At 35.3% G+C, this 12,011-nt stretch overlaps 1 protein-coding gene across 8 annotated transcripts in view; it reads left to right on the top strand.

Moving 5' to 3' along the window:
• Positions 1-12,011, top strand: part of Kpna5 (karyopherin subunit alpha 5) — a 55,368-nt gene that overhangs the window by 26,840 nt on the left and 16,517 nt on the right. For all 8 annotated transcript variants that reach the window (XM_074075904.1, XM_074075866.1, XM_074075882.1 and 5 more), the window contains 3 exons: positions 1,219-1,318; positions 7,993-8,156; positions 10,319-10,397. In XM_074075904.1, coding sequence (XP_073932005.1) covers positions 1,219-1,318; positions 7,993-8,156; positions 10,319-10,397 — 343 coding nt within the window. The remainder of the gene's footprint in view (positions 1-1,218; positions 1,319-7,992; positions 8,157-10,318; positions 10,398-12,011) is intronic.

Genomic DNA, 12,011 nt, shown 5'->3' with positions numbered 1-12,011 from the left:
CCTTACAATATTTTCAAGGAAGATTCTTTGCATGACTTTTTTTTTTTACCCTGAAAGAGTTCCCAGATAGGCAAAACACAGACAAGTTCCTTGTATCACATTTTCAGGGAGCCCCACAAAGACTGAAACACAAGCACTTGAAAACAAAGTTTGCTCAGCTCCCTCTGGAACCAGAAACTCACAGTTGGAAAATGGGCTGCTGCCAGGCTGGATAAGGGTTTGAGCAATGGTAAATTACAATGCTAGAAAGCTTTCTTGTACATTTTAGCTCTTTATTGGATAAAAGTGGCTATAAACTTTGACTGTCTTCCAGAGTTCTGATAGAGTTGATCATGGCAGTTGCACAAGTGTTGCTTATTTCTAGGGAGGGACAGTACACCCAGAGTTCCCTTCAACATTTTTACTGATGTCACTCCAAAACAGGGATTTTTTTTTTTCCCGACCTGATCCTCTATATTTCTAGCAGGTATGCGGATGTCCTTGGGAGGTTAATGAATTCCTGAAACTGCATGCCAAATACTGTGATGACTATGCTTTTTTTTTTTTTTTTTTCCCAGATGTGATCTATCATGGTTTCTCAGGGGTCCACAACTCCCTAAAAGTTTCATGGACCACTATTTGAGGGTTCTCCTATTTAAGTATAAATAGCTAAAACATATAAATAATTAAAACATTATGTTGTGAAAAAACAAAAAAATCCCTGTCAATAATAACTTCTTAGGAGGCTGAGAAGAAAATTTCTTATATCAGAAACTCAGTTTCTTAGCAGATACCAGGGTTCATTGCAAAACAACAAAAGTGCTTAGAAATACAGTCTGATTGAGAAAGAAAAAAAAAAAAACACTTCTCTTCTCAAAGTGATCTTTATTTGATTCAACTCTATTCCTGCTTCCTGAATTTGTATGATGTATTATTTTCATGATTAAACCAAATGTAATCTTTAAATTTTATGGGAATAGTAACTTTCCCATGACACCAATTATTTTCAAAGTGTTTTATGATTTAGGAATCTGTTCAGATCTTAGATTCAAACTATAGAGAATAGAGCTATAATTGTTTCTGAAAATATAATACATTTTAAAGACTTACTTTTCCTACTTTACCAATTTGAATGTCTTACAGAATATATTAAAGAGAACTTGTTAGTTATGGTAGAAAAAAGTTGAGAAGGAAAAATGAATTTAAAGTGACAGTTGCTTTTTTTCTTTTTCTTGGCAGGCTGTTAACAAATTCAAACAGACTTACAACAACCAGAAATGCTGTGTGGGCCCTCTCAAATTTATGTAGAGGCAAAAATCCTCCTCCAAATTTTAGTAAGGTATGAGTAAAATAAACAGATTAAGAAATCTGTCTCCATAAACTTAAGTTTCTTTATGATAGCTTTTTGAGGTTGAACATCTCTTTTGTTCATAAATATTTTCTTTATTGGCTAAACAGTATTATTTGCACATTCACAAAATGGTAAAGATTTATAGATTTTTATTCTTCATTCCACCTCTGTGATTCCTCTGTCCAGAGGCAACCACAAACCAGATGTTTACTTAAGTTTACTTTAGAAATCTAGTCATTTCACTTCAAGGAAATTGAAGCCCCCCCACCCCAAAAAAATGAAAGTAATTCATACAGGTCATCTGTTGGCTATAAAATTGGGACTGTAAAATAACACGGATGCTTCTGTAGGAATTATCTGTCATTCACACTGCCTGGTGCTTACTCAAGAAATATGAAATAATATGAATACAAAAAGACCTATATGCACATATGTAGGGCAGCTTTATTCATAATCAATAAAAAGTAGAAACAGTGAAAAATGTACATCAGTTTGGTGTAGGACTAAATGAAGTATAGTGTGCTCATGTGATAGAATACAACTCAGCTGTAAGAAGAGAAGAAGAGACAAACTTCTGATACATGCAACAACATGAATTAACCTAAAACTTTAAGGTAAATGAAAGGAGCCATTTACCAATGTGTCATCTTGCATGATTACAATTATATAATATTTTGGAAAAGATAATGCTATAATAGCAAAAATCATTGGGGATTGCCTGGGGAGAGGAAATTGACTACCAAGAAGCAGAAGAGAACTTTTCAGAATGATAGAATATTCTGTGTTTTGACTGGATGTTCGTCATACAACTTGTACAAATTTTTTTATTCAAGTTGACATACCTAAAAGAAATAGACATACTGAATTGTATACCTACAAAGGATGTAATTTTACTATTTGTAACTACCTTAGTAAGCCTGATTTTTAAGTCACCTTTTAAAGAGACATAGCAAATAAATGAAATATTTAATCCTTGGTTACATAATGGATCAAAATTAATTTTTAGCTTAAAAATTGGAATGTGATTTATCTCTTAGATAATAATATTGTATCAATGTTAAATTTCCTCTGTGCAATATGTTGTAGTAGAAGAATGTAGGGTGCCCTTTTTATTAGAAAATATGTACTAAAGCATTTAGAGGTGAAGTACCATTATGGTGTTTCCAATTGGTTCACAGGTGATCTAGTTTTCAAACAAGGAAAGAAGAAATACATGTGAACTCAAATCTTGATGTTGAAAATTTTCTGTAGGTTTGAAATTTTTCAAAGTAATATATTCAAGAAGGATGTATATCACCTATCTGGAGTTGGAGTATACTACCTTTTATCACCGTTAGCCTGCTAACAAATCTTGCATCTGTCTTTTCCCACCCATCATTTTCTGTTCTCAAGAAAACAACCAGAATGATCCAGTTAAAATGTTATTTCATACCATTGCAATCCTGCAATGACTTCTTAATTTTATTCAAAGATTTGACCCATTGTTATGTCTGACTCATTTTGTGTTCTCCATTTCACTTTATTCTAGCCACACTGACTTGCTTGCTATTCCTCAGATTCACAAAGCATACACTTAACTTTGCTGTAGCTATTCCCTCTGCTTAGATCAATAAATGAGTGGTCCTTAAAATTTTGGGGCTTAGATACTGGGTGCCAATGTCTCACACCTATAACTACTTGGGAGGCCAAGATCCAGAGTATCTTGGTTTGAGGCCAGCCCAGGCCTCGAAAATATCTAGAGCAAAATGGAGACTGGATGTTGGTTCAAGCAGTAGAGTGTATGCTTTGCAGGCATGAAATGAAGCCTGGAGTTCAAAATCCCAGTTCCACAAAAAAAAAAAAAAAAAAAAAAAGAAAAGAAAAGAAAAGACATTAGGGGTCTTAGAATCCCTTTCCACTCTTAAAAATTATAAGGATCCAAATCCTTTGTTTATGTGACTTATATGTAGTGATATTTACTAGATTAAAAAATAAAACTAAGAAAGAATTTAAATAATCATAAATTCATTTAAAAATAACAAACCTATTACGTGTTTAGTAACACTTTTTATGAAAATTATTTTTCAAAACAAATTTTGTAAGAGTAGTATTGATTTATGCTTCTATAAATCTTTAATAACTTGGAGACAGCAGAGTTCTCATTTCTTCTCTGCACTTTGTGTTGCTATGCTGTGTTGTTTTAGTTGAACAATATGAAGTCTTTTCAGATAACCTTTGATAGTACACCAAAACTTGAGCAGTAGTTTCTTGAAAGTTAGTTGCATTGAAGAATCTGAAATCTTACCTTAGAACTTCTGCATTGTTTTACATTGGAATCCATCAGTCTTATCTTGCATTTGAAATGAATCTTTATCTCACTCACAATTTTATATATTATGCTTTAGTCTTTTGGAAAATAATGTTCCACTGAATTACTCAGCTCTCCCAAGTGTTAACACATTTTACTATTAACATATTTTTTAAAATCACACCATCATCACAAATACTATAGGATGCTGTCAAACTTAACAATGGAAGGTGACAGTTTTCCAAAATTCTAAGTTTTGAAACTTACAATTTATGATTAGGAACAAATACTGTCAGTTATTTTCCTTGAAACGACAGGCTTGCTTAGTTTTAAAATGGCCTCCAAATACCTAAGACTGAATAAAGATTAATAGTCTCTCAAGTAAAAATGGTGTGCCCTGGAAAAAAGTGGCTAGTTCTATATGCAACTCAATCATAAGTGCTTTTCTAGAAGACCATCTTAGTCCTGCTGTGAGCAGAAGTGCTTTGCGTATGTTTCCCATTTCCTGCCATAAGATATTTAGAAGACATGAACTCAGGAGTTGAGATTTAGTGAAATTAGTAATTATTATTTTTTTGGCAGTACTGTGATTTAAACTCAGGGACTCGTGCTTGCTAGGAAGGTACTCTATTGTTTGAGCCACACCTCCAATCCTTTTTTTCCTGGGGTTATTTTGGAGATAGTATCTCAACTTTTTGACCAGGCAAGTCTGGACACCAACGGCATCTTATTTTACACTTCCCACCATTGCTGTGATGACAGGTGCATGCCACCCTCCCACCCTCCCAATTGAGATGAGATGGTATCTTGCAAACTTTCTTGCCCAGGCTGGTCTGGAACTGCTACCCTCCTGATCTTAGCCTTCCATGTAACTTGGGATGACAGGCATGTGCTACTGTGCTCAGCTATTGGTTGAGATCTCAAACTTTTTGCCCGGGCTGGCCTTGAATTACAATCCCCCTGATCCTCAGCCTCCTAAGTTGCTAGGATTACAGGTGTGGGCCACCAGCATCTGGCTAGAATTAATAATCTTTGCTTCTTGTTCGGGGACATTCTCAAAAAAAATTGGCTTACTCCATACCCTTTTTAACTGGGGTGGAATACAAAGGTGAAGAACACAAAGATCTATAGTCCATTTGGTACTGCTGCCTTGAATTGGGCCACAGTGCCAACAATTTTACTCAACAGTTTTTTGTACCATGAATACAAATGTCAACAAAATAAAAAGACTAATTATAATTTAGTATTATTATAAAAATAGTTTTGACCTCACACATCCCTTAAAAGATTTTCAGGAACACCATCCTTGTCCATGGAGCATACTTTGGTAACTGGTGACCTAGTCGCCCTTGTCTGGTTGTCTTATATCCTTACGTGTTTGTGAAGAAATCCCTTTTTTCTTGAACTTTTTCCAGACGGATACATACATTGTTATAATCTGTTACTGCTTACAGCCCCTGAACTTTTCTGACTTCTTCATTTCCTGACCCTCTAATTTTTCCAAATCATTTTTTATATAACAGGTATTTTCTTATTTATTATGTATATTAATTTAAAATAACTCTTCCACTAAAATTAAAGTCTTCCACTAAAATTAAACTCTTTAAAGCCAGGAATCTATATTTCTTATATGTATTTCAAAATTATGGAACAATCACATTATAGGGCCTTAAGACAGGTTTCCCGCTTACCATTCTCAGAGGGTTTTTTTATAATTTCCCCAATTATATTTTATATTTTTAAGGTTTTTTTTTTTTTTTTTCTTTTCTTTTTCTCGTAGTAGTAGGGTTTGAACTTAAGGCTTTGAACTTGCCAGGTAAGTGCTCCACTGCTTGAGCCATGTCTCTAGCCCAAGAACTATTTTTATTATTCTCTGGTTGCTCATGTTTTTATAGAATTCTGTTCTTCTTTTATGAACCAGCAAATACCTATTTGAGAACGTACAGATTTTTTTAAAGTTTGCTTTTTTCTTGTGTCCGTTTCTTCAGCCTTTTTTTCTTTGTTTATGGCTTATTGTTTGTCTTAGTCGCTTTCCTTCTGGAGGCTGTTATTTATCTGCTTGGCTCTTTGGACATATTTAGGAAGAGGCACGAAAAGACTGATTGGAAGATGGGTGTCTGGAAGGGACTTTTCATCTGGCTTAATTACAGGGTAATTGGGCAGCAAAACCATATTATCGTTAAGAAACTCCAAATTTCAGTCTCTTTTCTGAGATCATTCTGGTTTTTCCAAACACGTTTTCCATTCACTTGCTCGAAGCTGGATAAATAGAGCAGGTAGTACACCTAGCTTCTGGAGGTATGAGAATTAGACATTGGGAGGAGACTAGAGGTTTTTACTGATCAGTATGTAGACTTTTTCTTAATCTCCCTAGTTTCCATCCACTGCTTTATTTCATCCTTTACTCTGCCTAATTCAGATGTGTCAAAGAGAAGCTGCAAAGGACTTTAAAGAGAAAACTTGAAAGTTCTTGGCTTAATAAGGAAAGTAAACAATCGTATATTGAGGTTGCTAAGATCTATGGTAAGAACAAATCTTTTGTCTGCAAAATTGTGAAGGGAAAAACAACGGACTGGCAGAGTAGCTCAAGGGTAAGAGTACCTGACTAGCAAGCATGAGGCCCTGAGTTCGAACCCCAGTACCAACAAGAAAAAAAAAATGATTGTCTTCAGGAAAAAAAGAAATCCAAGCTTGTTTTGCTGTTGTGCCTCAAATTACAGATGTTACAGGCACAATGCCTCTGTATATATAGGGAAAAAAACAGCAGTATATTTAGTATTCTACATGGCTTCAGACATCTACTGGGGCTCTTAGAATGGATTCCCAGTGGATACAGGTGGAAGCAATGGTAGCTGTTATCTGAGGAAGGAAACTAAGGGATAATGTTATGTTGCCTACAGGGGTAAAACAAACAAACAAAACCCTTAAGGAATAGAGAATCAATACTGATCATGGGAATTAAAGAAAGCTTATTTTATGTCAGGCATTGTTCTTAGATGGTATGTGCATTCTTACAAATTAAAGAGTACCATATTATTCATGTCTTAAATAGAGATGTTAGGTAAATTTTCAATGGCCACTGAAGTAGTAAGCAGTGTTTGAACTAGGTCTGCCTGACAAAAAGATAAGAAGAATCTAAGGATTTATGTAATCCAGTCCCTTTATTTCACAAATTTGGAAATAGTATGATGGAGGTGAGGTAGCTTGCTCACTTCCACAACTAATTAGTTGTAGCGTTAAGAAGGATTAAAGTAGTTGTAATGCTAGAGGAATTGCAAATCTCCCTTATTATATGTTTAGGTGTTTTTGTTTTGATTTTTTGACAGGGTACTGGGGTTTGTACTTAGCTTCACACTTGGTAGGCAGGCACTCCATTACTTGAGTCATACTTCAACCCTTTTTGTGTATGTGTTGGGGGAGTATTTTTAAGGTGTGTCTTGCTGTTTGCCTGGGCTGGCCTTAAACCATGATCCTCCTGATCTCTCCTTTTTGAATAACTAGAATTATAGACATGAGTCACCCACACCCATCCCTTTGTTTTGTTTTTATTGTTTGTTTTTTGAGGCAGGGTCTTACTATGAATGTACAGTCCAGCCTTAGCCTCCTGAGTGCTGGCATTACATATGTGTACCACTCCACCTGGTGAATTTTGGGTTTTTGGCTGATGATTTAAGGTTTCATCATATCAAGAGCAAATATAGCTGGACTAGGTGTGGTAGTTCATGCCTATAATCTCAGCAGGGGACTGAGAGTTCGAGGCCAGGTTAGGGAATGTAACTTAATAGTAGAGCACTTGCCTATTTCAATCCCTAGCACCACAAGAAGGGGAAAAAAAAAAAATTCAAGGCCAGTGTGAACCATATAGTGAGACTCTTCTAGAAAAAAATAAAAAAGAAAAGAAGTAATACAGCTTATTAGCAACTTCCATTTGAAGATCCTTAAAAAATATATTTGCTTTTAAATTTCCTATACCTTTGCTCTTCAAATGATTATTAGATTTATTTCTAGTAAAGTTCATGTAATGAATAAAGCGAGGCTCATTTAGGTCATATACTGTGTTCATTGTAGTAAACCCTAGATTCAAAGTATTTAGACTTTTCTCAGCTTTTATATGTAGTTTGGAGGGCAGTGTAGATAATCGAAACATAGGCGATACAAATACATAGTTCATTATTTTTTTAAAAACCTTTACCACATATTTTGTTCAATATAATAATCAGTTATATGTTCATATATCTAACCATACTTAAAACTAATACAACATTTTAATTTTATTGTATTTTTGTTTTAAATTGAATTTCTGCATTTTCCTAAGGAAATACAGTTTTGAAGAAAGAAAAAAAAAATGACTAAATGGCTCTTTCTTCCTTTCCAGGTTTCACCTTGCTTAAATGTCCTTTCACGATTGTTATTTAGCAGTGACCCAGATGTGTTAGCAGATGTATGCTGGGCCCTTTCTTATCTCTCTGATGGACCCAATGATAAAATTCAAGCAGTCATTGATTCTGGAGTCTGTCGAAGATTGGTGGAACTTTTGATGTAATTAAAATTTATACTTAATTTATGATTGTGTATGAGATTAGCAATTAAAGTAATAGTCTCATAAATACCTCAACAGTCACTGTCTTCAGGAAGAGTTAAGAAGCTGCCAACCCCACACTACAAAATAGCTATCATCCTAAAACATTGATCCTTAAACTTACATTCTGAAGTATGGATAAATTATTTTGTAAATTCATCTCCTTAATTTTATCTGATCTCTTTATGAATGAGAGACTTAATTCAACAAGTATTGATAGAATGCCTATTATCTACCAACATGGTATGTGAGACATGTTAATGAAGTATAGAATACGTTCCTACTCCCACAGAACCGGTAATCTAATTTATTATTCATTCTAATAATTTATTTATATAAAAGGCCATGGAAAAAATTATCTAGTATCTCACTTGTGTAAAAGGTAATGTTTCTCTTTACTCGGATGTTACAGCTATCTTCTTTTAAAAAACTTCAAAGAAAACTTTGTTTAAAAGATACTGTAACTTTCATCCTCCTACTTTCTTTAAAAAATTGTTATCTTCCTTTCTTTTGCCAAAAGTCATTAGTTAGACCCAAATGAGGCAGTTGGCATAACGAATAGAGGTCTGATGAGGAATTGAGGCCCCAGCATAAGGGCAGCATCATAAAAGAGTAGACAGGCTGGTCCAATGGGGAGATCACGGTATCCATCAGAGTGACCAGACAAGCAGCCTAAAGCCAGTATATCATGAGGTACCCTAGCTGGATCAGAAGATTATCCATAAATGATTAGGAGAAAAGATGCTTGCTATCAGAGAATGAGATATAAATATGGAAGGGGAGACAGCCTGAATAATCCTGTGGCATTAGATTCAAACTGAAGCTTTCAGTATAAATGCATGGCTCTCAACATAGAGATATATAAATGTGTGTATGTGTGGGTATCCTATAAAGGTCTGGGAGCAGTGGCACCCCTCTAGAAATAAGCTGAACACACTGAATACCAAAATCTTGGTTTCTGAATACCACTCTCCTTTCAAAAGAACCAGGATTCTTAGAGAAATGACTAGTCCCAGGGCTGGGACTGAAAAAAAATAATACAGAGAGTAATGAGGAACAAAGAATGGAGAAATGTCAGAAGGACATACAGACTCACTAGAAGGGTCTCCCACTGTCCAAAATTGGGACAGTTTGAGTTTTGGCATAAAGTATTGTAGTGTATTATAACTTATTGAATAACATAGAAAACCCATGTGTTCACACTAAAATAAGTAGGTAGGGAGGTAGATGTATAGATAAGGCATATCACTGGAATGATAGTTTTGGTAAATCATCATTAGTAACAAAACCGGTAAAGCTAGTGGTGGTAAAAGTAGGTTAAGGAAAGGGATTTTTACGTGATCTGAAAGTATTTCCTCATCAAATGTACTAATTTTAAAGGGAAATCAATGGTAAAGTAGAATCATCTGACAAGACTATTTTAATGAGTGAATAGAGTGCAACACCACCAAAATGGGACTATATACCACCTAATATGTTGTAATGAGAAGACTATGTAGCATTTGTAATATCTAGCCAAAAATATAACCTGGGCCTTAATCATGAGGAACCATGGGGTAAAAGTGAATAACTGGCTTGTGATCTTCAACAGTGTTAAAATTATGAAAATCAAGAGAAGACTGAGGAACTGTTCTGATTGAATGAGATTAGAGGAGAGACATGACAGCTGGGTGCAACATGTGATCTGGGGTTATATTCTTTGTTATAAAGATAATATGGGCTGAGTTCAGTGGCTCATGACTGTAATCCTAGCTACTCAAGGAGGCAGAGATTGGGAGGTCAGCCACTACACAAAAGTTAGAGAGGCCCTATCTCAACCAATTAAAGCTGGATGTGGTGGCACGCACCTGTCATCCCAGCAGTGCGGAAGCATAAATAGGAGTATCATGATCCAGGTTGGATTGGGCATAAATTTGAGAACCTGTTAAAAAAATATCTAAAGCAAAAAGGGCTAGGGGGCGGGGCATAGCTCAAGCAGGAGAGTAGCAGCCTAGGAAGTGCAAGTTTGTGAGTTCAGACCCCAGTCCTGGATATTAGTGACATTTACATTTAAGTGGGATTGCTGAGTTGAAGACTATAGGAGTTTTTGGTACTGTGTGTAAGTTCCTATTTCTGTTTTTAGGCACAATGACTATAAAGTTGTATCACCTGCATTAAGAGCAGTGGGTAATATTGTGACTGGTGATGATATTCAAACACAGGTGAGTTCAGACTTTAATATAACAAATTGTTAACATAATTATTTTTAAGTTTATTGTGTTTTATACCATGCAATTATACATTAGCCAATAATTCAGTATTACTGTAATTCTGCAGGCATCCATGGCAGTAAGCATATTCTTGATAACATGTAATCAGCCTGAAACACCTCTATGGAAAAGGACTATCATAGACTTGTGTCAGTGCAAAGAAGTACATATTTAGGGTTCAGCTTTTGAGGGATTTATAATCTAATTAGGAAGAACAAATACACACACACACACACACACACACACACACACACGCGTGCATATTAAACTAAAGCAAATTAACCAAGTTAGTATGTATGCTATGAACTGTTCAGTGAGTAAATGGTATAAAAGTTTTAGAAAGAGATTACTATACTAGGAAGTCTTTGTAGTTTCCATAAAGAGGTTGGAACTATAGCTAGATCCTAAAAGTGAAGAAGTTCTTAAGTAGACAGTAAGAGATTTATGTTGTCATAGGTACAGATGCAGAGATGTGGAAGGGTTTATTTAAGAAACATTAAACTTCACTACACTAGAACTGTTAGTGAAGGATGACCGAATATAAATAGGGTTGGAGATGGGAGGACCTTTATACTAGATTGAAGACCCAGTTATGAGACCAAGGGAAAAACAGCAAGGAAACAGTTCCAGAATTGGTAATTAACTACATGTATATGTGTGTCTATCTTTGGGAGAATGGTGAGATGCCAAATAAGGTATGATGTAAAGAGTGACTTCTGATTTTGGGTAGAGTCTTTCTTAAAGATAGAAACTTCATCTCTGTAACACATGGTAGTCTCTTTGTTTAACCACCTTAAAGTGTGTTTTTTATTCTAAACGTGTATATTTTTCAGTTGTAATTTCTTCAAGTCCTATTTCAGCGCTCACCAAAGTTATTAAACATTTGATCCTTAGTAATTGATAGTTATTCAAAGTAACTCTTCAAGTGAAAATGCCCTTCTAAATATATATTTCTTTGTCATTCTCTTTTTTGTTGTTCATTTATTTACATGTGCATACATTGTTTGGGTCATTTCTTCACCCCTCCCCCACACTTCCCCCCTCCCTTCCTCAGTTTCACGCAGGTCCCGTTCTGCATTTGTGACTGATTTTGTTGAAAAAGACATAAGCATAATAAGAAAGACAAAGCGTTTTTGCTAGTTAAGTTAAGGATAGCTATACAGAAAGATTCCTACTATTGTTCTCATGTACCCATGTGTTACGACCCATGTTGATTCAACTCTAACTGATCTTTACATTGGTTCCTGATCCCCTGCTAGTGATAACCTGTCATTTTAAGGTTTCTATATTAGTTCCTCTGGAGTGGGGGCATCAAACACTTTCATGTTTTGGGTTTTCTACCTATTCCTATATCTCCCGTATGTACTCTTCCCTTTTCTTGTGATCCAAGTCCAACAACATTGTTGCATTTGCCCTAGATCTAAAGTCCACATATGAGGGAGAACATATGATTTTTGGTCTTCTGAGCCTGGCTAACCTTGCTCAGAATGATGTTCTCCAGTTCCATCCATTTACCTGCAAATGATAGGATTTTATTTTTCTTCATGACTGAATAAAATTCCATTG

Source organism: Castor canadensis, chromosome 1 (assembly GCF_047511655.1).
Source record: "Castor canadensis chromosome 1, mCasCan1.hap1v2, whole genome shotgun sequence".
Classification (NCBI taxonomy): domain Eukaryota; kingdom Metazoa; phylum Chordata; class Mammalia; order Rodentia; family Castoridae; genus Castor; species Castor canadensis.
The sequence above is the reverse complement of the archived record's forward strand: the minus strand, read 5'-3'. Positions and strand labels throughout refer to the sequence as shown.